General features: G+C 42.3%; 1 protein-coding gene across 2 annotated transcripts; it reads left to right on the forward strand.

The window, feature by feature from the left end:
* The first annotated feature begins 676 nt into the window (after positions 1 to 676).
* clcn1b (chloride channel, voltage-sensitive 1b) lies at positions 677 to 25,257 on the forward strand. 2 transcript variants are annotated; one of them, XM_070835565.1, is made up of 23 exons: positions 677 to 1,021; positions 10,895 to 11,114; positions 11,824 to 11,955; positions 12,114 to 12,242; positions 12,428 to 12,561; positions 12,961 to 13,038; positions 15,664 to 15,742; positions 17,732 to 17,857; positions 18,253 to 18,337; positions 18,437 to 18,538; positions 19,026 to 19,110; positions 19,893 to 20,048; positions 20,162 to 20,231; positions 20,320 to 20,430; positions 21,181 to 21,394; positions 21,486 to 21,619; positions 22,188 to 22,369; positions 22,457 to 22,538; positions 22,631 to 22,713; positions 23,029 to 23,073; positions 23,199 to 23,303; positions 23,872 to 23,958; positions 24,229 to 25,257. In XM_070835565.1, exons 1-23 carry the CDS (start codon positions 971 to 973, stop codon positions 24,700 to 24,702), a joined length of 2,964 nt encoding a protein of 987 aa, XP_070691666.1. In that variant the 5' UTR covers positions 677 to 970; the 3' UTR covers positions 24,703 to 25,257. The 2 variants fall into 2 exon arrangements, with proteins under 2 accessions (XP_070691666.1, XP_070691668.1); XM_070835567.1 differs by lacking the exons at positions 23,029 to 23,073; positions 23,199 to 23,303.
* Positions 25,258 to 26,531: the final 1,274 nt, after the last annotated feature.

A 26,531-nucleotide genomic window follows, 5' to 3' on the forward strand; every position in this document is an offset into this window, starting at 1 on the left:
AGAGGACGAGTTAGAGACGCTCAGATTAACTTGTCTGAGTGGCATGTTGTCTCTCCGGGGTGCAGAGCAGTGGTGGTCTACCCTAAAGGCCTGTGAGCTTTTCAGCTTTTAGTGCATGATGTGCAGCACATATACACTTAGCTCCCTTCCTGTATTAGCTCGTCTAGATATCTGAACCTGCCGGAGAGGTTAAGCATATGGAGATCACTTTACTGTGCTCAACAGTGGGTTGTACACGTATTTTGGAGCAGGGGGGGGATTTTTTCCCCCATAAGAGTGAACTGCCCTAGCATGTGAGTGTTATGGGGATTGCCTTGCATCATTGGCTGATAAGGTGTGAGCTGTCATAGGGGTGTCGTGTGCACCTTCCTGCTCACGTTGCAGGGGCAGCCCTATGGGGGGGTGCCCTTCCAACCCCCACCACCTCCCCTGTCCAAACAAGAACAGTCCATCCAAATACACACACACACACACACACACACACACACACCTAATGGCCGGCTGGCAGGGAGGGTGCTGCTAAGGGCAACAAGTTGTGTGTGTGTGTGTGTGTGTGTTATTAGGTGTCTGCAGTTCTAATAAAGGAAAGCGCTGCGTCCTTCACTGCCTCATCAGATGGCTTTGCTCTGCTTTGTCCGCCTGTCTGATTTCTGTCTGTGCGTCTGTCAGGGCTGCAGCGGAGCTGGGTGGCTCACAGCCTCTGGATCATCTGGAGAAGAACACGTTCAAAAGGGACATCATCTGCGTTTTATGATTTCCTCTATGTAACAAATGTGTCTGAGAACGCATTCATGGGAGAGTAAGAAAGTTTAGAAGATGTTTGTGTGTTTACTTGATCTGGTGTGAAGTGTATATATAAGAGAGAGAGGGTGTGTGTGTGTTTGTGTGTGCGCGTGTATGGTGTTGCCCACACTATTGGAAATGCTGGGGTGTCCAGCAAGGTTATTTTTGGATCACTGACAGCGTGTCAATGGCTGCAGATGCGTCGCAAAGGAAGGCTCTGAGATACCAACAGACCCTGGTAGGTCTTTCCCAAATCTTCATGTACCTGCCTGCCTGTCTGCTGTCCTATCTGTCTGTTCAAATGTCTTTTCCTTTCCTCTCATTTCATGTTCCTCCACCTGTTTCTCCCTCTCTCCATCTACCCACCTGTCACTTAGTCTTTTCCATCCATCCTTTACTCTTCTTCATTCACTTTTCATAATTCTTTCACCTCTACATGTCAGCACTTGTCATGTCATGTCCAAAACTACCTCCTGGTTACTGATTTACATCTGCTGCATCCTCTCTTGTCCACCAGCAGTGCTCTCTTTGTCTCCTCCGTTGTTTTTTTACTTCGGAAGCAAGATTTCTTAAACTTTGGCACGTCTATTTGTACCGCCCTTAAACACATTCACAGTCTCTACTGGTTTCACACCACCCACTCTATGAAACACTGAGTGACGGCGATAAATGGAAAGTCATCCCTGCAATATTCAAGGATTTTATTATTTATCTTGATTTCAAACACCAATCTCTCACTGGATCTCATGCATTTGGCTGTTATTGTTTTGGGGGTTTTGCACTGCTCAGACTTTATCTTTAATCACATTTCTGCTTTTTGACCCTGTCTACCTTCTATCAGTACTCCTGAAGCCTTGTAGAGTCATTGCTGTTTTCATTCGTTGGTGGATATAAATACCTGTATACAGGAAACCTGAGCAGACAGGTTAGTTGTACATGTTGAGATGAAGTCATGTCACTATATCCTCTAGTTCATCTGTTTGAATGCTTATCCAGAATGATGGTCATTCCTCTCACGAGCATCATGTCTGCCACTGACTGATTTTATTTTGTACCGTTTTCATCCAATCACACCTGCTCTTTGGCTATAAATGACTCACAGCATTTGATTGTTGTTGTCAGGGATTGATTTGAAGCCTTGCGTTTATGTCCAGGGTTTTTAAAGGTAGTTTTCCGCTGAGTTGAATGTAAATTATAAGATGAGAATGACAGAGACATGAGCAACTGAGATCAGAGCAGTTGGTGTGTGTTTGTGTGTTTCGAGCAGCCTGAGAAACTGGCAAAGTGAGGAGGAGTGACAGTGTCTTTTCCTTCTCCTCTTCCTCCTGTCTGAGACGATGGATGATTGCCCAAAGCAAATCTGTAATTCCTAGCCCTCGTGGAGCCCCTCAGGGGGGCCACAGGTCAGATATAAATAAGAAATCCCAATTAACCACACTATTTACAGGCTTAATGTCTCTCTGTGAAGTCTCACATCTCTCAGGTGTGAACGCTGATGCCGTCTGTGTGTGTGTGTGTGAGAGAGAGAGGAAATTAGAGTCTTGAAGGATTTGTGGAGTTTATGTGTAGAGCTGTTAATAGATCATCCGAATATAATTTGTTTATTGATCAGCAGCAGGATTTGGCAGAGTGTATTTTCAGGTTGATGGTTTAGCTGGCTAAATCTTTACAGATGCACACTGATGCTGCAAGGTTACAATAGTTTGTGTTTTTAGTGTAAAACCAGTTGAATTTGGTTAAAAAGTTAATGTATTTTAGACATTTAGGTTACATGTGATTATCGTTTCTCCTGCATTGAAATAACTATTCTTCAACTAAGGCCCTGCCTCATGCTGAAATATTGTACTTTAAGGTTCGGCTTTGTTGTCATTATACTTTATAGGATCACAACTAAATACTGTTTTAGAAATAACTGAAGAAAATCAATAAGAATTGAATCAATATAAGTAAAAATAAAAAAAAGAGTAATAGGACAAGTCAAGAATAAGATAAACAGCTTCATTTTTTCTAGATAATTTCTTGGAAAGCTACTATGTCATGTGGGAATATTTATAAAGAAAAAAGGGAAATTTCCTTGAAAGAAAAGCTCCAAGTTATTATTCACTGATTAGGAAAACTCAATATATATCTTGAATTATATTTCTGCCTTGCTGTGCACTGACTAAAGGAAGTTTACACTCGTTATTAATTGGAAGTGTACCAGTTGAGTGCTGTCTGTATTTTTCCTCTCTTTAGTCCAAACTAAGTGTTAGCTAATGCACACCTGGCTGGCACAGAGGTGCAACATCGCGGTCACAGACTTTTGTCTAGACTTGTTTGTACCAAGTTTTGTGTTGACAGTGTGTGAGAACACATTCCTGTGATTAGTACCTAATTGAAAAGTTCTTTTCAGGGAACTTCCTGAAAATGATTAAGAGATTATCTGGTAATTACGTAAACATTTAACAAGACGTCTGAAAAGTTTTTTTTTTTTACTAAATTTAGGCCATATTTAACTTAGACGTCTAGACGTCTTTTGCCTTGCAAATCACCAAATCATTGCTTGCTGGGTTTGTTAAACTGTGTTAATAACTTCCAAGTGACACGGCTGTTGTTGACCCTTGACCTTAGCAATGAGGAAGTGCCCTCAGTGGACTTGTGCCACACTGACAGAATCACCCCGGCAGGATGGCGAGAACAGATAGCCGTGTGTGTGCATACTGTGTGTTTGTGGGAGCTTTGATACAGCTGGTTGTGTGTTACAATTTACGTGATGGATGTGGTTAAATATGAGGTTGTGTGAGGAGACAGGTCTCAATCTGCGAGAATGTCAACAGCAGTGAAACAGATCTCATAAGTCTCAAATGTTATAGGCTACTAAAAGGGATAATGTTCACCTGCCAAATGTCCCGCAGACTGGAATGACTGGGATGTAGACGATTAAGCCATTAAATTTCATATGATATCACAGTCACTTGATGTGTCTTTTCAATTACAGGGGTGGCTATAATGTAATAATTAAACTATTAACCGTTACATCAATAGTTACAAGATGAAGCGCCATGTTAACGTTGTGAAACAGCGCCAATAACTTGTCATTGTTTTTGTGTAAAGGTCAAAGCCCTCCATCTGTCTGTACAACAGGCCTCCTGGGAGAGATGGGCCGAAAGAGAGACAAACAGCGTGAGAGAGGGAGAGGTGCGGAGAAGTGTGTCAGTGAACATTGGGTCACACTGCTGCTAAATTTATCCACGAGTAAGGTTTCACCTCAGGGGTGGGGGTTGGATGGATGGGGACAAGGGGTGGTGAGAGGGAAAGTTTCAGGGGGAAGAGTGAGGGGGAAAGGTGAAAGGCTGCACACAGGAGTTCAGCCGGAGGTGAGACTGCTTGGAAAAGCAAAAGAAAATCTGTGTGTGGGATACAACAAACAAAATACCACACTGAATACAAACCTAGGTGTCATTTGCCAAAAGCTTCTCAAGGCTAAGGTGGTATTAGCACATCGATTTACAATTGGACTAAGATCGTCTTTACCTCAGAAAAACACCCAGAATACTGCAATAATTTGTTGGGGCTTTTTAAAATGTTTAATTTAGCTCACACAAATGGTTTAAAAATGGCTGCAAAATGTGTGTGATGCTGCTTTGAAATTCATTTAATTGTAATTGCAGGATTTAGCAAAATAATCACTGATTTACAAAGAAAAAGAGAGATCATGTTAGAGTTAGATGATGATGATGTTGAAATTAAAAGCTGATAACATTGGTGATGTTCTGGTAGACTTTGGGTTTAAGGTAGTGGCCATGCAGGTGTGATTAATAGCATTAATGATGGCTGCTTTCCATTTTGTTGTGCAGGTTTCAGGCCCGTGGTGTTATGCATGCGGGCTCAATGGCTTTGCTCACTGGGACCCAGAGTCACACCAGTGGTTTTCCTCCTATGACGAGTCAAAGCATCTGCTGTGAAAGAGCTCTGTTGCATCATCGCTAGTGGGAATCTGACCATGGCTGCATGCCATTCCCCCTCTCTTTTCCTTCATTCCACTATCACCTTTCACTAACAACGTAGAATAAGATAAATTTAAAAAATATTTACTTGATGCTTCAGGGAAAAGACAGGGAGGGAAGAACATGTACAGGACAGCAGTTTATTGCAATGGTACAGCAAAATCAGACATATTTGCCCACTGAAATAAATAAAATTGTTTCATTTTCAAGCTGACAGCAACACTCTACATTCGGGAATCATGATAGTTCCAGGTGGTTAAGCATCCAATCCCAACACACTCAAAGTGAAATTAAACACTACGGTCCACCACTCTGACTGCTGTTTCTCACCAGTTCTCAGATAATTGCAAAAAGGAACCTGGTGAGACAGAAAACCAGCAGCTCTCTGGTCCCCAAAGGCCCAGACGCCGCGTGAGAGCTACTGGGTCACACAACAGAACAGTCAGTGACCCATTTTACGTCCTACAGTTGGCGAATGGCTCGACTAAATAACAAAATAAATAAAGGAGAAGAATAGATGCCAGTTGATGGAACAGCAAGCAGATGCTATCATCTGATACCAGTTTATCCAAAATAAATCAGTGTTGTTCTCTACTGTATGTTGGCAGACTTGTGCCATACAAATGGTTTATTGGCTGAATTTAAAGTATTTTGGCGAGTATCATTTAGAATATTTGAATTTGCCTTGTTTTATTCATAATTTTTATGTCATTTTAATCATCTTTGATAGTAAAATCTATTTTTCAGCTGTAAAATATTTTCCCTCAGATTTTTTTCCTTTCCTGTCATAACCAAATATGAGCATTCACTGCCAAAAACATGTTTGTGTACAAAAGTTGTCCAAAAAAAAAGCATGATACTGATACTGAAGCCCTGCTAGGCTTTAGTAAAGCATGCCATCTATGTTGAAGGCATTTAAAGCACAGGTCAGTATTCCCCACCCCGTCCCACACAATGATAATATGGTTATGGGCTCCACTCAGTCAGCAGGTATTATTGTCATACTGTAAGCTTATGTCCTGCCTGCCAGGTAGCATTTATGATCCTGCTGCAGGAATCTGAGGGATCGGCCTCATGACTGAGAATCTAGGGCTGAATTAAGAGCTGCTGACAATTTATTGTCAAGCCTCAAGTGTCTGTGATAACCTCTACTGCTTTCTCCTGTGTGTGTGTGTGTGTGTGTGTGTGTGTGTGTGTGTGTGTGTGTGTGTGTGTGTGTACACGCTGCACTGGCCATACCTGTCAGTCACTGGAGTCTATACAGTATGGAGGCAGGTAGCAGGTACACTCTGTGTCCGTCACACAGGCAAAGACAGGAAAGGACAGATGTAAGACAAAGATATCCAGAGGGGGAATTACAGTATATTAAAGACACGCAAGAAAGGGAGCAGCAACCTGCAGGAGGAACGGCTGAAGAGATGATGGAGCGGATCAACACTTTTGAGACTGTTCTGAATATAGATCAATTCCTGGTAAGGTTTATCATCTCGTATACTACCAACTTCTTAGTTGGAACAGTTTTTGCAAGGACTGATGCACTTACATGAGGGGTAGAAGAAGGCTACTTTTTTATTGTCTACTCTTTGTTTTTTTATTCAACAACTGAAAATTTCATGCTGTGACTTAACTTATTGCATGTAAACCAGCTTTAGAAGGGCCTCCACTGTTTTTTTTTCCTGGATTACTTAATGCAAAGTCGAACTGTGAGCTCATACATAACACATGAAAGTTTACAGTTTGGTTTATTTTTCTCTTTTGGCCTCACCGACATGCCTTAATTAGAACATGACAGCTTGAACAGTGTTTGGACGAGGCATGGAAATGTTATTGTGCTGGTTAATTAGTGTATTCATACGGAGACATGCGCTTGTGGTGTGTGTGTCTGTGTGCGTCTGTGTGCGTCTTTGTGTGTGCGTGTCACAGTTGTGAGAGAGGGTTCGGGGAGTGTGTGTGTGTATGGGGGGGGGGGGTAGGTAATCTCCTGATCTATCCGTCAGTGAGTGGGTCAGATTTTATCATTAACCTTGTGCTATGGGACAGGGCTATATTGTTGTAAGGCCTCCCCACATATACACACACACACACACACACACACACACACACACACACACACACACACACACACACACAAACAAACATTAATTTGGCACGCTGATAAACACACACAAACTTAGCATGCTTAAGAACCCACACAAACACAGACAGATATTTATGAATATGCAGTGCTGACTCTCCCTCGTGAGGGACGCAGGAATGTGCTATTATTTTTTTAATTAACTCTCAATGTCACACTGCCCTTCAACCTCGGCATCCATTAGCAGCTCTCACTATGACTGAGGCTCTCCCTCTCTTTCTCTCTGCAAGCTGCCGTCTGTTTTTTTGTTTACACTTGAAGTTGCTTCTTACCTCTTGAACGGCCCGTGTTTTACAGTAGAATCACCCTGTTCAAGCTGGCTCATAAAGGGCACATCCATGAATGAATTCAAAGCTCTTTACAGCTCAGTGGCATAATCTAACACAGGCTTTGTCTTTCTAACAAAGGCAAGGGAGGGATGGTTTACATTTTTACATTTTCTTCATCCCGTGAGACTTGCTATAAGCACAACATTAGAACACTGAGTTCTTACAGTAGAAAAGAAACTAATAATGAACAGTGCGAGTGTCAGAGCCGCACAGTGACGCCTGACTACTTTCATGTGTCCGTAGAGAGACAGAAAAGTGCAGGAAAATAATAAGAGTCTTGCTGAGATTAAATTAGTGCGAGTGTAGAGGGGGGAGGGGTGATACATCCTCTGGTGTTCTTGACTTGGAGTGCGAAGGTCATTCCACAGTTGGAAAGTCAAACAGTGGCAGCATCGATATTGAAAAGCGTGTGAAATTTGTTTTTGTCCCTTTGTGGCACAAATGGACGCACAAGGTTGAACTGTGACATAAAAGTAAACACAAGGTTGAGAGATAGAGGCAGCAAATCCACCTGACTGATGAATGTATCACAGCTCTCAGTGTGTCTCTCACGCTGTCAATCCTTTTGTCTCCGTCTCCTCCTTTCATGGGAACAATTCTGTGGAGTTCAGTTTTAAGTATGTATTTTCACTGCAGTGCATCAGGGTTAAAATCCAGTTGGATTGTCAGAAGAAAGAAGTCCGAGGTGGCGCCTGCGAATTGACTGTTTTGTCCGACCAACCGTCTAAAAACAGTTTCGAATTACAATGATAGAAAACAAAGAAAAGCCTCACATTTGAGAAACTAGAGCTGGTGAATGTTTTTTAAATAGATAATGAAATAGCTTTGATAAAACAAGACGTTTGTGGTTATCAGCTAATTATCACAGCAGCACAGCAACAAGAAAACGAACCAAAAAAACCTCTCAAGAGAAAACGTTTTTAAAAGAGAGGAAAGTAAAGTCTCATTGTTGCATTGTGGGTAATGTAGGATCCAGGTATTGGCGTGAGAGAAGAATGTGGAATGAAATAAAAGACGATATCTGACCAATCAGTCGTAACAGTGCAATGCTAAAGTGGTGGAGTACTCTTTAAATGGATGGTTCCCATTTTGCCATTTAAAATAGCATCATGACCTTTAATTAACAGCCTAAGCTGACAAGCCAATGTTTAGTTCAAAGAAATCTTTTTTATAAAATGTAGCTTTACGTGATCAAATAAACACGCTAGGCTCAGACAAAATATTATGTACAATGATATAAATGCTGTCAACTTGAAGACATGTTCATGTTGTAAAACTGTCAAGCAAGTGGAGAAAAAATCATACAATAAATCTGAAAACAATCAAATTAATGTAAAGGCTACTACTGTAAAGGCTCATGACAGTAAAATAAACATGATATTAATGTCTAGTATAGTAGAAGTAGAATATAGTTTGTAGAAATAACTATTTTATTGTATTTGTCAATAATCTTCTGGATGTCCATGGCATGGGAAGTGTAATGTTGAAGTAACAAATGTTTCTCTCTCTGTGAGCGGTGCACAGGGCCCTCTTGTTACTGTCCCTGGTTCTGATGACGCCTGGTGCCAGCGCCTGTTTGATGATGTTGATGGATTGGTGCTTTGGTGTTAATGTGTAGTGCAGAGGTGGTGGTGGTGGTGGTGGTGAGGTTGTCTGCAGCGTAGGACAGAAGACAGAACAGGAACAGAGCCGCTACTGCATCATGCTAAAGACAGCTGACGAGGAACAGGTAAAGACGAGAGGACCAAAGGCTTCATCTGGTCAGATGGGAGAGGGTGATTCTTTTTTTTTTATTTCTTAATGACACAGTCCAGTGTCCTTCTGTGTCTTTTTTCTTTAATCTCCACACGTTATTTTAGTGTATCTGTTTACATATTTTAATTGACTTCTCTTTTCCAATTACGGCTTTAATGGGTTGTTTATGGAACTAAATGCAGGGTGGCTGTTTGTGGATTGTGCCTCTCATGTTAGATGTATATATATATTAAAAGATTATACTGAACAAGTGTATAGGGTCTACAGTACATTAAACATAACTTTATATTTCTATCAATTGGCCGTATTCTTCAATCAAATATGTGATGGATCAGCAAAATTAACTTAATTTCTGGATAAATAACCTTTAATTTGATTGAAACACATTCATTTGCAGCAGTTGAAAATTGCTGTCAGTCTTTATTTGAATTTGTCACTTGCTTGAAACACAACAAGACATCTCACGTCTCTATTGAGAAACAAACACAATACATCAAATTTTTGTCTCTTGCTGCAAATAATTCATTTAACTTGTGAGGAAAAAACATTATCCTTAACTGACTTTAAAGGTCCTCCACATCGTTGTCTTGCTCTCAGAAGAAAACATCATCATCATTCTGGCAGCAAACTGAGCAACAACAAATAAATGATTTATGGAAGTAATAACCAACCAGGTCTAAAATAATAATTAAAACTGAGAATAGTGGTTTGATTTTGTTTTGTAATTGTTTTGTAATGACGGCCTGCTGTTAGCTCGGGTCAACAAACACTTGGCCTTTAAGCAGTCAGCGGCGCAGCATCGTTCTGAGCACCAGTTTGAGGGCCGTAGTGTTTAGTGCGGTTTAAAATAACTTGCTGGACAATTTGGGGGCATCAAAAGTTTTCAAGAGCCTTTAACAGTGTAACTGCTGGCCACCTGCTATGTGGTGTATTCGTGTATTAATTATAAACTTCTATATCAGTCGCTTTGTCATGTGGTTGTAGTGACTCATGTATTACAGTGGACTGGTTGTGTAAAACAGCTTTTGTGCACTGGCACTGAAGACAGTCATACTGAAATTAATCTATGTGTGTCATACTGTGATTATTTAAACATTTTCACATCAGATCTGATTGTTGATTGTTGTTGCACCTTTCTTTTATCATTGGTGGACGTAATATGGACAGTTAGCTAAGCTTTCGGTCTGGTTCTGGGCCTGATGGGTGGATGTGTCAGCTCTCCTTTCCCGTGTGAACATGAGACAGAAATGTGTGACAGCCAGCCGTCCATATGATTTAGCTTCTTGCTTTGCTGTGTGGAGGGACGCATGTGATCTGTAGGTTTAAGTTGCACATCATAGCTGCACCTGGATCTGCAGTATTTCACAGCTTCTATGGTTTTAACAAGTGCTGTGCAAACTGATCACGCTGGCGTACAAGGCGTCGTGTTTTCTGCGTGTGACTGTGTTTGCATGTGTTTGTAGGTGTAAAGCGCACATATAGTCGGAAAGGGAAGATGTGGAATGTCCTCTCTTCCAGGATCTCTTCCTCTGGCTCCTCTCCAGCCCCTGTCTCCTCTCAGGGAGGGGTTTTTCCGATCTCTATGCCCGTTTTGTCTATTTCTGTCTGCCAGGGTATTCAGGTTGGTGTGTATCCCTTACACACACGCCGCACATTCCCCATCTCTTTCTCGTTATCTCAAGACTCTTCTCACTGGATCTAGTTTTATCCTTCTCCCCAGTCTCAGTTGTCAGAGGTATTTTTCCTTCTCTTCCACCTCTTCTTTTCCCTTCTCTCCCTCCTCTCCCATCAAGCATCTGGTTTTCCTTCTCTACAACCCAGAGAGGCCTATGAAACACATGATTTCTATGACTTGGTTCTTTTTATTTCATAGTCATTGTCAGTGTTTCCCCCCCCCCCGCTTACAGCTGTACGGCGAGTACAGGGAGCAGCTGGGAAACTTTGCCCGACGGGAGGCAGCCCGTTTGCTGACAGAGAGACAATGGAGGAGACAGGCAGGAGACAACACAGCCACCGCCCGCAGAGGGCACGGCCGACGGCACCATCACCATCACCCCGTGATCTTGGACTCGCATCACAGCCACGCCTCTTCTACCAAGAAGCCTCGCCCCTACTCCAAATGCCAAGGTGACCAGCAGGAGCACACTATCATTTAGAAAACCTTCGAATGCTTCACAAAAGGTATTCAGAGAAGAACTGAACCGTGATGGCCATTACAATGATCATACTTTAGTGGTTGCCATGGCACCTCATGTGGTAACAAGGAAACAGAAGTGGAAATGAACAAAATACCCTAAGCTTAACTAAAGAGAGTTTTGAAGTAGTGCCACTGTTTCGTGAGGCCTCACACTTTTATCACACCACATGCTAGTGAGAGCAGCATTTATCCGCTGGCCTCAATTACTGGTTACTTTGCACATTATGATTTTACATGCAACATGATGAGCTCATAAAATATGAAGCACTGCTGTGGTGTAATTAGGCTGCTGCAGAGTACATGAAGCAGCTGGACTGGCACCATCAGGACTTTTACATACTGTGGCATACTGGGGTCATAAGTTCTTTAATGTAACCCATCCATACCTAAAAAAAAAAGGTCTCTGACATTTGTTATCTGGATTTTTCATTTTTTATTCATCATTCAATTGTTCAGTTGTATTTTCTGATAAATTTATTCCCCAACACGGAGGTTTAATGCAGTTTAGACCTTCTAAATGCTGCAGGAATAAAAATATGCAGTGTATGCAGTGCATTGTTACAATAACTAACTGTAAGTAATTAAATCATGTAATGAATGGATTCAAGATAAATCATTAATTTTATTTCTCTGTCCCAGATTGTTTGGCTCGTGTGCGGCGGTACATAGTGACCAAGATGGGGGAGGACTGGATATTCCTGGTTCTTCTGGGACTGACTATGGCTCTGGTCAGCTGGAGCATGGACTACGCCAGTGCAAAGAGCCTCCAAGGTACCACATGCCAAGGCCATAGAGATTATTACTGTCCAATTTGTAGTTTTTTAACACAGGATTTTGGTTTCTACTGTCTGTAATCATCCCATTTGTGTGTGATGCACTATTTCTGGGTTCTTCTCTTTTTGTATTTCAGTCATTTTTCTGTCTTTCAGCCTACAAGTGGATGCATGGGGAGCTTAAGGGCAATGTGCCGCTCCAGTACCTCGCCTGGGTTACCTATCCCATGATCCTTGTCATGTTTGCCTCGCTCTTCTGTCACCTGGTTTCCCCTCAGGCCATCGGTGAGCTCCTCATCACCTGTCAGCCTCTCTTATACTCTCATCTGTTTTTTACCTCTTTTTGTCTTTTTTCCTGCTGTGACATAGGAGCATTGTTACCACTTTTTCTTATTTGCTGCATTCACCATCCATTCGCTCAGAAGTTTAGTCTTCATCTTCATCTGTCCTCTGTCTTTGTTTTTTTACAGGGTCTGGTATTCCTGAGCTGAAAACCATCCTGAGAGGTGTCGTGCTGAAGGAGTATTTGACCCTCAAAGCCTTCGTAGCTAAAGTTGTGGGGCTGACTGCCGGCCTCGGCAGTGGGATGCCAGTGGGCAAAGAAGTAAATAAACCCTGTCTATTTTTCTCTAAATCTATCACCATTCATCGATCCAGCAACACTATCATCATCCTTCACCTGTTTTTTTTTCTCCATCACTCTATCTGCCCTTTCTCCAAGCTTGGAAGATAATAAATCATATTGTGTCATGTATTTCCTATCTCCCTCCTCTCACGGGATTGAAGCAAATTATTCAACTCCTCCTCTGCACAGGACTACATTAATTTTCCTCATTACAGTAGCAGGGCAACTGTCATATCCAGCAATTATACAGTGATTTACCTGCTCGGATACAACATGTCCCAGTTTAGACTCCCTGTTTTACAGACAATAGTCAGTGTCTGTGTAGATAACATTATGTGTCGCTCATCTGTGTCAGTGATTTTCTCCCATCACCTCCAGGGTCCGTTCGTCCACATCGCCAGTATCTGTGCCGCAGTGCTGAGTCGATTCATGTCCATCTTCTCTGGAGTCTACGAGGTAAGCCGAGGGCCTGATAGGCCTCATCTCCTCGCTGGCCACAGTCAATGCACTAATGAAGATGTGGAATGCAGTTTTCTATCACAACTTGCTTTGTTGTTGTCTTTCGTGTGATTACAGGGTTCCCACAGGCCCTTAAAAATCTTTATTTTCAGATTTGAGAAAATCTTTTGTTTTGATTTTTTGCCATGCTCAGATGACTCAATGGAGGTATTGTCTAAGATACCACAATAACTACAGGCTGGAGGCCGGAAATTTTGTACAAACTTTCATGCTCCCAAAATTATGCATCCTAATGACTTTAGTGATGCTCTGGCTGATGGATTGTGATGAAATTTGGTTCAGACAATCATGTTTCCCTCAGGAAGAGTTGTAAATGTTTTGTCAAATAATTTGGTTTATGACTAAATACTTGAAAAAGTAATGTACTTTCAGTATAGACCTAAATAGCAAATGTTAACATGCTAACACAATAAATTAAGGTGGCGAACATGGTAGACATTAAAGTATTAACATTGCCAATTTAAGACCTTTTGGGGTCAGATATAGATTTCAAAGTTTTTTAGCTTTAGCATTAGCTTTCAGTCATTTAACCCAACTCTAAACTTAATGAAGATGATTAAAAGTGTAACATCATACCTGCTAAACATCAGCACATTAGCATTGTCGTTCTAAGTATATGAGCATGCTGACTTTAGCATTTAGCTCAGAGCACTGCTGTGTCTAAGCATTAGCATGTCTTTACGGTCTTAGAAATGTGGCCTCTACAGTGTTTGAATTTTACCATTTGAATATGCCAATTTTGAGCCCTTGAAATTGGATTTGACGTTGAGGAGAAAGTGGGAACCCTGTGACTGTCGTCCTCTCCCATCTGTCTCTCTCCCGCCCAGCTCACGCCCTCCCCTCCCCTCCCCTCCCTGTTTCTCTTGTGTCTTTGTTTTGGCTCGCCCCACTCGCACCTCGTCTGTGTTTGTGTCTCACTGTATTAATAGTGTGATGGTAATGTCTGGCATGTGTATTAACAGTGGCCTCCCATATCCCTGTCTCCCTCTTTCCCCGCTCTCTCTATCTCCACCTCCCCTCGGCTTTCTCATTCATCCTTGCTCGTCTGTGTCCACCCCACCCCTCTCCCCTCCCTGTCCGTCTCCACCCTTGACCCTTAACCCCAGAACGGCACCCATAACCAGGACCTGTTGGTGTGTGCGTGTGCTGTGGGAGTTGCCACCTGTTTTGCTGCTCCCGTGGGAGGCAAGTCCCGCCCTGCTCTCTCCCACCCCCCGACCTGCTCAGTCACAGGTCTCTGGTCAGCTTTGTCCTCCTGAAATAACATCAAGAACACAAACGAGGATATTAAATCTGACCTCAGACCAGTGCCCTGCATTACAAGTGATGAATATTTAACCATGCAGATTAACCTGTCAGTAATACTGTAGCTTCTGACTACTTTAAAGGACTAGGTCAATATTTTGGGAACATTTACATTTATTTGCTTTTCTACTGAGAATGAGAATGAGACACCATTCTTATGTGTGTATGCTAAATATGAGCCAGCAGGTAGCTAATTAGCTTAGCTTAGCATAAGGACCAAAAGCAGGAGAGCAGTTAGCCTGGCTCGATCCGAAGGTAAAAAAAACCTGCCAGTATTTCTCTAAAGTATTCTAATTAATGCTGCACACGTCATATTGTTCAGAAGGCTGATATGTGCAGCTGCAGGGATGACCATTCAGCCTCCAAGATGAAATCTGAGTAGCTTAGTCAGGTAAATAGCTTTTGGATAAAGCCAAGCTAGCTGTCTCCCTCTGCTTCCAGTCTTTATGCTACTGTATGCTGATGTAACTCTTGACAGGAAAACAAATGAATGTATTTCGCAAAATGTTGAACTTCCCCCGAAGTGTCTGGCATCAGCAGCGATGAATTCAAGGTGAATAAATATTTGTTGCAGATTATCTTGTACATGAGCCTTGAATTATAACGTTCTTTCTGCTGTTTGGCTTTTTCTGAAGCAGTGAGCTTCAAGGTTTTCCACCTTCTGAGTGAGTCGCAGGTAAAAAAATATAAATTGAATACAAAATACATAATGCAACAAAGTCACAGGTCATAAAGACAATCGCTCAACTCAACTCAACGATTTTATAAAGTTACACAAAACCTTATAATTCAAGGAAATATTTGATCTCTGAAACCTTTCATTTTCGGTGTGCAATCAGCTGCCGCGATCTCCGAGGACGATGTTTGTTTCTGTCCTGATTAATTGTTTCTTCTAAGTCTAATTACTTTTGGGGTGTGCATGCTCTGCTTCATATTCTCTTGATGTGATTTTTTTTACCCTTCTTTATCACTTTTTTTAACCACACTCCAGTGAGCATTATTTATTCACTTTATTCCATTTTGCTTCCCCTCTGTCAATTCTCCCCCCCCCATGGTTCCCCATCCTGTCCTCTCCACCTTGATCTTTTATTCTCTCTTTCTCCAACTCACTCTCCTGTCTTTCTGTCTACGTTTCGTCACTCGTTGCTTTCATTTCCCCCCTTCATCATCCTCACACCTTTTATCCCTCATTGTGTCTCTCACCCCTTTATTTCCCTCCTGTTTTGTCCTCTCCCTCTCTGTTTTCTGTGTCAGTAGAACCCTTATGGTTACACAGATATTCTGACTGTTGGCTGTGCCGTGGGGGTGGGATGCTGTTTCGGCACTCCACTAGGAGGTACTGTACAACCTGCACACTGACTCGTACAACCAAAACTACTGCACCAAACATCCCCTGAACTGAATCAATACTGTACTGAGGCTGCAACAACTGAAATGTGTCAGTAGCACGGGATATGGGAAACCATACGATATTACTCCTGGTGGAGTTATTCCCTGATTTAATTTAGGATTCATCTCTCAACCATCTATTTACACAAATATAGCTTAACATAGTCAAATGTTTTTGTTTAAAGCAGTATGACCAGCATATATACTGAGACAAGGCTTTTTATAGTTGACAATAAATTTGTCAGTTCTCACTGGTGGACAACTACAACACCAATAGTCAGGTTTCTAAATGATCCCAGACTTTCAGTATATGTGGTATATCTGTATGCAGTCACCTATTGGCTGATTTACACTGATACTATAATGTCCAAAATAAGCTATCAGTGTATGGTCCTGGCCAATTTATCCAGCCAGCCCTATTAAAGAGTAGCTTTACTCTCCCTTCTGACCTTCAGTGGTTTAACCCCTCACCTCGCTGCAGTGATGAACAGGTGTACTCCAGGACCCTGTGACGTCACCATTGGGTGTGATCACAGGTACAGCAAAGCAGACGTCTGGCCACATACAACCAGTCAGAGGTGGAACAGGCTTGAAACTCTTTGCTTTACAGCCTGAAATTATGCTACTATTCAAAGTTAGACATACTTTGTTAAATGGAAAAAGGGGGATGTTGAAACCATGTTTTTTGTCAAAAAAAACAGTATTGATTGTATAAAAAAAATCACCTGTCATCTCAGAGCTACTGGATTTGTGTACCTCTTTTTGAAGTCATCTTCTCATGACCTTGAGAGTTAGTCAGGCCCTGACAAAAAATACACTAAATTATAGGTGACATGATCATAATTCACTGTAACACTTTCAATATTCTTCTGCTCATACAGTATTTATGAAAACATACTAGGTGCACCTGTATGAACGACATGTTTCACCACAGGCTTCATTTGGCTTTATTTATAATATTCTTGCAAAAGCAACAATAAATAACCTCAGCTGAGCATTCAACCCACTTTAATTACAAACACACGTACTTAATAGCTACTACAGGAAAACTAGAACTGCAGCTATTAATCTAACCCCTAACTGGTGCTGAGAAGAGAGTATCTCTTTTCATGTCCATCTCAGCTGCAGATGTTCACATGCATTTTCCACCAATCAACAGAAAATTAACTGGCAGCAATTTTGATAAGTGACTAACCTTTTAATTAATTTTATAATCAATAATGCCAGAAATCCTTTGGTTCCATCATCATCTTTTGTGTTTATTCTCTATGGTGGGTAATCTGTGGGGATTGGACTGGTGATCAGAGAAAACTACAAATTAGAATAGGTCGGCTTCTACTCTGGGAAATACTCCCACTATTTTCTGATGTTTTATAGAACAAATGATTTACTGATAATGAAAATGCTCAACATCTATAAATGTGCAAAAGTCCCTCGATATGCATGAGCCAAAAAAAGAGCCCAGTTTTCAATCACCATAGAAAGGAAAAAATCCACTAATGACATATTGTTGGTCTTTATTCTATCTTCTGTTCAGCTGTTTTCATCTTGTTCACAATAATGTTTCTGATGGCTCTGATGTTTATTTCATTGCTTCACACGCTGATTATACCCCTGTGTGTGTATGTGTGTGTTTATGTGTGTGTTTGAGAGAATGTGTGTGTATTCATTCCCTGTGGTTCTCCTGTTGTGTATAATTACACCCTCAGCTTCAAGTGTTTTTGGACTCATTCTGCTATTTAACTCATTTCTGTCGCCTTTCTCTCTCCCTCTCTCTCTGTCTCCTCCTCCCCCTCCTCTGTCTTTCTTTCCCCTCCTATTCCTCCTCTCTTATTTCTCACACTATCCATCTTTATTTTTCCACTTCTCTTCATCCCTCCTTTCCCTGACCCCCCCTCCTCTCTCTCTCTCTCTCTCTCTCTCTCCCCACTACCAGGGGTGTTGTTTAGTATTGAGGTCACGTCTACCTACTTTGCGGTGAGGAATTACTGGCGGGGATATTTTGCCGCCACATTCAGCGCCTTCATATTCAGGGTGCTCTCTGTTTGGAACAAGGATGCTGGTGAGGAGCAGAGCAGACACACACTTAACACACACACACACACACGTGCACTGTTGTAAAAGACTGCTGAACCGGCATTTTATGGAAAGTAGCTGAATATGACAGCTAAGTAACATTTGCTTCTTAAGATAAACCAGACGTCATCACCTACAGTGTACTCACAATCCACCAGCACTAAAGAATAAAATAGATTCACTGTCCAGCACCAAGAGGCAGACAGACACATTTAGCAATGACCTGATAAACACAGTGGAGCCAGATATTTCCCTCAGGAGCTGGTGGAGACCAAAACAGAGCTAAGATTAGCGTGACCGTTGGACTTAAGTTAATCAGTTTGGCACAAACACGACTGTTTGATGTTTATAGTTTCTTTGTCACATGTTTTTTTTTCTCAGTGACAATCACAGCTCTCTTCAAAACTAACTTTCGGATGGATTTCCCCTTTGACCTGCAGGAGCTGCCTGCATTTGCAATAATAGGGTGAGGATATTAAGGACAGTGTGCTTATGTGTGTGAAATTGAGCAATGGTGTATTCTCTGTATCTAAGTACTAAGTAAGTTTTTTTTCTCATGTTTTAGGATCTCGTGTGGCTTCCTGGGGGCGTTCTTCGTCTACCTGAACAGACAGGTGGTTCTTTTCATGAGAAGACCGACGGCACTCACACGCTTCCTGACCAAACAGTGAGATCCCAACACACACAAACACAACCGTGGACTTCCTGCTGCGGTGGATTAATGTGGCGCTCTTAAACCACAGTATTTCAGGGTAGCAGACGTTGTTCCAAGGAACTCAAACCATTTGTGCATTCAAACCCAATTCCTCTTAATGTATCTCAGCTCCATTCTCCCAAGTCATCAGTCTCACAACGTTGGCCAGGACAGCAGCAAAGCCTTAACAGCCTTTCAGCCAGTTATTCACTCAATGTGGAGATTCACTTATCCTCTGAGACTCAGCGGTCAGGGAACATTAGTCTCCACCATTAGAGAGAGGCGAGCAGCAGCACCAGGAGAGTCGTACCATCAGTGGTGGTACACAGTTACTTCTGTCACAAACACCAGTTATTTTTCATTGTTATAGGTTCCTAAGAATACACTGGGCCACACACTAATCACTGTGTGTGTGTGTGTGTGTGTGTGTGTGTGTGTGTGTGTGTGTGTGTGCGTCCAGTCGATTGATCTATCCAGGTGCAGTGACACTGATCATCGCCACCCTCACGTTTCCTCCTGGATTTGGACAGTTTATGGCTGGAGAGGTCAGGTTGAATCAATCTCACGCTCTCTGACTTCTTGTTGATGTGTGTCTTGTCCGTTAATATCTAGATTGTGTTGTTTTTGTCATGTTATACATCACCGTGCATGGAAGCAAAAAATGGTTGTAATGATTTATATGCAATCTAAAGAAATCTGCTGATTTTGCATATCAAAGTCTGTTTGCAGATCTTAGGGAGTAGAACTACATATGTGAAATGCCTATGCTTCGTGCTGCTTGGGGCTGAAGACTACGAGTTTGAAAATGATAAAAACTCCAGATTTTTTTGACTAGGGAGGAAAATGCATGGGTTTAAAAAAGACAGTATCTCTGGCTCTGCAGCGATTTTGACTATTTCAAAACTATCCATCAAGATGCCAACAATATTTTAGTAATGCTAAATCACTCTTTACCTACCTGATTATGAAACATTGTTGAACGGCACTACACTACAGAGTTTAAACATTTCACTTTGAAAACTAACAATCAAAATTTATGTGCTCTGATTTCCACTCTCTGAAACTTCATGGAGGTAATTTCAAGTTGTGCAATTTGAAAAAGCCCAGATATTCTAGTTTGAATTTGTCATTTTGACTTGACCAAAAATGACCATTAATACAAGTAAGCAGAATACTGACCATGTGCACTGATACATTTTTTTAAATTAGATTTTTCTTTTTTCAATGTTAAACTATTCTGATTTTTGATAAAGCATCTGTAAGGCCATAGTCATGAGAGTCATGTGGAAAACTCAGTTTGTTTATGTGTGTCTGTACCCTCTGGCAGCTGATGCCCAGAGAGTGTATCAACTCCCTGTTTGATAATTTCACCTGGACCAAAATCTCCGGATCTCCTGCTCCGCCTGGCCTGGGTCGCTCATCTGCATGGCTTCATCCACATGTCAGCGTCTTCGTAATCCTCCTCCTCTTCTGTGTCATGAAGGTATCTCTCCCTCTTGCTGTGTACTCTAGATGTTGCCTTGAAATATATGTGACAGCGTGAAAAACCTCTGGGATTGGTCTTGATCCAACCTTGATCCTGTTTTTGTGCTGCAGTTCTGGATGTCAGCAGTTTCCACCACGATGCCCATCCCCTCGGGCGCCTTTATGCCAGTGTTCATATTAGGTAAGAGGATTTTGTAATGCGAGTGCAGTATCTCCTGCTGAGCTTCACTTCAATTTGTCTTTACCAGCGTCTTATCTCTCTCCTCAAGGAGCCGCTTTCGGTCGCCTTGTAGGGGAGATCATGGCCACTCTTTTCCCAAATGGAATCCTGTTTGATGGGATAGTCTACCGCATCCTGCCGGGAGGTTATGCTGTCATTGGTCAGTCTACTTACCTCAGTGCCATGCTCAGGTTCCCACAGGCCTTGAGACTTATCAAGGCCTTGTAGATTTTAAAAAATGCTTTGAATTAATGGCTTTGAAATTGCTTGAATTTATATGGCACCAGCATTCACCATTGTGGACTGCTGTCTGCCCTGGCATTTACAATTCTCTTCCACCAGTTCAAATATGTTGATTCAGCAGCAGTTTAGAAGCAGTTTCATCATTGCCACATGACTTGGTAGCATCTTTGGACAAAATGAGGCCTCTGTAATGTATGATTTTGAATGTGACTTTGTAAATCTACTCAGAAACATTTGAATTTCCACAAATTAAACCTTTAAAGTCATTGAAAACTCTTGAATTTGATGTCCCACTCAGTGTTGTAACCCTGCTCTGTGTGTTTCAGCACAAAAGTGAATGGATTTCATCTTAACTGGATGTTATTATGAGTGATACTTTTTGCCCAGTATGTGCAGGGACAGGCTCCAGTCGCCCCAACTCTTAAAAAACAAAATAAAAAATAGATGGATGCGATAGACAGATATTTTTGATTCTTTAGATTTTGATTTTCTGCTTCCCAACAATGTTAAACCCACCATATAAAGTTTCAACTGTACTACATTATTTAAAAGTACAATGTTTTGAATTCAAATGGGATCTTTGTCAGACACAGAGGAGTCAGGAGGTGGAATACAAAGGAATAATACTTAACTTTTTCCACATGTCCTCTCCGTTGCTTCCTACCAGGTGCAGCTGCCATGACAGGAGCTGTCACACATACGGTTTCCACTGCAGTAATCTGCTTCGAGCTGACCGGTCAGATCTCTCACATCCTGCCCATGATGGTTGCCGTCATCTTAGCAAACATGGTGGCCCAGGGTCTGCAGCCTTCTCTCTACGACTCCATCATCCAAGTTAAGAAGCTGCCTTACCTGCCTGAGCTGGCCCTCGGGCACATCAGGTAAAGTTAAAACAGCGAGAACCATTTATTTTGAGTGATTACGTTTTCTTTAGAAGACAAAGGGTATTTATTGGTATCTCTGCATCACCAGCAAGTATAACATCTTTGTGGAGGACATCATGGTGCGCAAAGTGAAGTTCCTGTCTTCTCAGTCCAGCTACCGGGAACTTAACCATCTGCTAGAGAACACAACTCTAAAGACCATCCCCCTGGTCGACTCTAAAGGTAGGGCGGGTGACTGATCGTTATATTGGTTCTTCATGCTTCTGTCTAGCTCCATAGATGCTTAGTGTCAGAGGAAGCATTTAAGCATTGAGGGAAATATGCTTATTTTCTCTCTTACCAAGAGTTAGATGAAGAGGAGGTTAGCTTTTCATAGTATACAGACTGGAAACAGGGGGAAGAGCCGGCCTGACTTTGTCCAAAGGTAAAAAAAAATTGCCTACCAGCACCACTAAAGCTTGCTAATTAACACGTTAGAGCCTCCAGGAAATCACAGCTCCCAGCCAAGAAGTAGTCACACTCATTGACTTTGATTTTATCCACTTTTGTGTTTGATTTTGTATGGATTAAATTAACATGTTATAATGAGTAATTTAGTGCGCTTTTTTTTTTTATCCTTCGAACAGAGCCAAGTTAGTTGTTTCCAGTCTTAATGCTAAATTAAGCTAAAGCCCTGCTGGCTGTAGCTTCATATTTTAACTTACACACATGAGAGTTGTATGGATCTTCTCATCTAAGTCCAAGAAAGAAAACAAACATTTTCCAAAATGTTAAACATTTTTCTCTGCAGAATCCATGATTCTTCTGGGCTCCATCGAGAGGACGGAGCTTCAAGCCGTCTTTGACTGGTGGCTCTCGCCAGAAAGGCGAGTCTTTGAAAGAGGTCAGAGCTCACCAGGTCAGGGATCCAAAGTCAGTTGGGAGTCCTTCACCTTCGTAGATGAGGAGGGCGGAGCAGAGGGCGCAGAAAAGGTGCAAAAAACAAATCATAAATCAACCTACAGGAAGTTGGCGTAAAAAAAAAAAAAGATGCAGTTAACAGCTATGTTGTGCCTTCAGACTGGTCCAGTACAGGAGGAATGTAACGGGCCCATGCCTTCCCCCAAACCTCAGGAGCCCTCCACCAACCACACAGGCTCAGGTAACATGACATTTCCACTGCACATAAAGACAAGGCCACCCATCAAATGTCGCTTCTCTTCTCTTACATGTGTTGCCATACCATGTCCTCAGACAAGCGCAAGCTGCCGTCTGTCAGGAGGACCCTTCAGAGACTCTTCTCCTCCACGTCTTCGTCAGGCCAGGCTGAAACTCAGGTACACTGCTAGGATCAACCTCACATTCCCATCTCTTTGACCCCAAAAGCTCAAAGCGCATCACTGATGTGCTGTCGAGCTGGCAGTGACAGCTCAGACAGGGGCATCAGTCCAACATGGCAGCTTGAGCCAACCTGGCTAATGTGATGGGAGAAGCGTGACATGATGCATACATACAGGAGTTGACATGTTTTGCAGTGGGTGATGACATAAAACCACCAGGGGTCATCTTATCATCATCTGTGTAGCTTTTTCAAACTGACTGCATGCCCACCCATCTGTCCCCCGCTCTTTCTTTCCCCCATCTTTACTCAGGAGACCACGGCCCCTCCTTTGTCGGACACCATGTCCCCCGAGGAGGTACTTCACCTTATTGATTCAGCATTCACACAGCCAATAATGACACATTCAAACCATCCAAATGAATAGTTAGAAACTCTGTGTGCTCTGAGTCCATCTCTCTGCCTTGTGATTGGCTGATGCAGATCAAAGCCTGGGAAGAGGAAGAGCTGGATAAGCCAATCGATATGGAGCAGATACGTATAGACCCCTCCCCATTTCAGCTGGTGGAAAGAACGTCTCTGCACAAGGTGACAACACCAGGGTGACATGTCATCACATGCAAATATCATGCTCAGTCACCGATTATGCAATTATGAGTCATGAACAATTACAATTTCATATTTCCACCAGCAGATTTTAAAGGAATATTTAGAGGACGACTATTTTTAAGGCATTTTGAAGGAACTAAAACTTGTCAAACTTTGTTCTGTTTGTATTCTTCTGTCCTAACTTTAATTTTTCAATGTTTTAAAGGAGTCTCCGTAGACAGATGAATAACGTCCTCTGTGGCTCTAGAATGAGCTTTCCAAACTCTGACAGAATAACCCTGATGATTTCGGCTTGAGTTTAAGTTTTTAACAGAGAGCCAAAGTTTCAAACACAGATGTCAGTACGTCTCAGCCAATGCAATGCAATGATAAATTGATAAGTGTCAATCAGTGTGACTCACGCTGTGTAGCAAAAGCCATATATTTCCTCTTTTACTTGCAGAGAAATTGTTTACGAGGAACAGTGCAGCCATGCAAGCAGCGTGCTGTCACACTACAATACATTTAACACTAACTGGATCATGTCCTCCTCTCTCTCATTACTCAGACCCACACTCTGTTCTCTCTGCTGGGTCTCAGTCACGCCTATGTCACCAGTATTGGAAAGCTGGTGGGTGTCGTTGCACTGAAAGAGGTAAAGTCGTGTTTTTTTCTCCTCATTTTTTTCTTTATCTGCATGTATTTGTCACCTCTCTTGGTTTGATCCTGTAATGCGGCATGACAGCGAGAGATGTGATGATCTCACACTGTGGGCAGTTGTTCTGTCACAGGGTGCATCATGCTTTATGCTCTGAATCATGCAGTTATTCCATTAACCGCCCTCAACTCATCTCCTTGGATGTTCACTGTAGCAATCCTACATTGTCACTTCAACACGTTTCAGCCTCGCTCTCTCCTCCAACAGTTACAGAAAGCTATAGAGGGCTCAACCCGCAGCGGGGTGAGGCTTCGTCCCCCTTTGGCCAGCTTCAGAGATGCCAGCAGGAAAACCAAGAAGCACCAGCCTCCTTCCTCGTCCACCCCTTCCTCCCCCACTCGGGACAGAGACATGTGGGGGGAGGGGAGCAGGAGGGAGGGTGAGCTTGTGAGGAAGGAGTCCAAGGAGGATTCCCGAGAGAAGGCATCATCTTCCAGAGGAGCTCCCGGGTGCGACACTGCTCCCCCCTCCCCCACCAGCATTGGGGGCACCAGTGGCAGCTCTGCCACCACAAGAGGAGCTGACGCTGCTTCGCAAGAGCCAGCGTCGCCATCTACCTCCTCCCCTACCTCACCTTCACCTCCTGCCTCCCCCGTGTCACCGACCAGCCCTGTCCTCACACTATCCTCGCTGCAGGAGGAGAGGGAGAGGGAGAGCGAGGAGTCAGATGAGCCCATATAGACTGGGTTTAAAGAAAAGAGACTTTTACCTTCTTTTGATTTCACTCCTTTACCCCAGAGACAGGGCTGCTGTTGGGGTGGAGGAGTCGGGCTCACCCACAGCCCCCACAGACACTGAGCTCTCGGCGAGCGGGATTAGCTGGTGCACACAAAGCTCCTGAAACTTGTAGTACAGGATTTTTTTTTTCTACTCTCACGACAGTCTCACTTTTTCACTCAAAATCTCAGGTGCCTTCCTGTGTCTTTTGAACTGCAGACGGACAAACGTGTCCAGTCCTACATATCACAAATGTTCAATGTCCAGCCATATCTTGGAAATGTTGAATGTAGCTGTACATCATGTATCACTGTCTGTTAATTTCATTACATGCCTTTGATCAAAAATTAACTGACAGCAATGAATTGTATGATAATGGTATAACATATTGATGAAGACTTAATTAATTTGACCCAGAGGTCAAAGAGATCATGCATTTAAAGTTTACTGATTGAGGCTAATTTTGAATGATGACTTACGTTTATCATATATTTGCTGTATGGTAAATATTCAAATCGTTATTACCAGTCTGTAATTTTTAAAGATAATAAATATCAAAATTGTCTGCTAGATTATTTCACTTATTTACAAAATTAGTGGCTGTGATTTGAGCTAAATCCTAAAGTCAACATACCAACATGATGATGAGTTAGCTGGTATAACATTTGCCATGTTCACAGTTGTTGGTTAGTGTGTTTGCATGCTAACATTTGATCATCAGCACTAAACGCAAAATACAGCCGAGGCTGATGAGAATGTTTTGTAAGTAGCTGTGCTCCGAGCGACTTTAGGTGAAAAAATACAATCCCCTAAATGCATCCAGTTATGCTTAACTGCAAAACCACATCAATCACGAAGGCACTGCGTCGGCCAATCAAATACATTACTTTGTAACATTAACCCTGTATGAAATAACTGCCACCATGAAAACTTTCTAAAGTTGCAAAATCGTGTCTTTGAGTATTATAACCAACAGTAATGTTTTGGCGTCTGATAAGCCTTCAAATTTACACATCTATTACTAAAAGAGGCCTTTGTAGATAGTATTTCATATCCCATAAACAACAAAATACATTTTTAATCTGATGGTGGCATTAAATGAAAATTCAGGAGATTAAAGTTTGTGTGATTCATCCTCAGGTGGGCATGAGTTTGTGTACCCAATGTCATGGCAATCCATCCAATAGTTGTTGAGATATTTCAGTCTGACTGACAGATAAGCCACTAGTGTGGGTAAAAGAATCACTGTATCAGTGCTAACACTCAGGCTTGAAAAGAGAAAATCTCTGAGCACATAAACATTTTTGTGCTGTGAAGGTCAACAGTGTGCTTCAGTCTCTGATTCCTGTGTGAATTTAACTGAATAAGCAGCCAGTCCCCATAGAGGAGGCCTGCCTCTGAGAATTTGTCATTAATATTCTCCTGGCATAAAATCCCAGATAAGGGCTGGAGAGGAATGTTTTTGGAAAAGCATGACAGGCTTGATTACGCTGCTGCCAGGTCCTTGGTGATTGCTGTTTCGTCTGACAAGCACCAACGAGCTGGGCAGAGACACCTGCTGTGGCCAAGAATGTTTAAAAAGAGACATATCGCATGTGTTAAAGCTCCAGAGAGAAACTGGTGAACGTGTGATAATCTAATTATTTGCTCCCTGGAAAAAATATCCACACATATGCACAAGAAATGCCGTTTGTTGGTTTGTTTATTTGCTCTTTCTCCACCGGAGGAAAAGAAGAGGAGACAGGTAAAGGAGCTGGAGGGGGTGTAGGAGGTTCTGTCGTGCAGGAAAAAGA

This window comes from Pempheris klunzingeri, chromosome 8, assembly GCF_042242105.1.
Source record: "Pempheris klunzingeri isolate RE-2024b chromosome 8, fPemKlu1.hap1, whole genome shotgun sequence".
NCBI classification, from domain to species: domain Eukaryota; kingdom Metazoa; phylum Chordata; class Actinopteri; order Acropomatiformes; family Pempheridae; genus Pempheris; species Pempheris klunzingeri.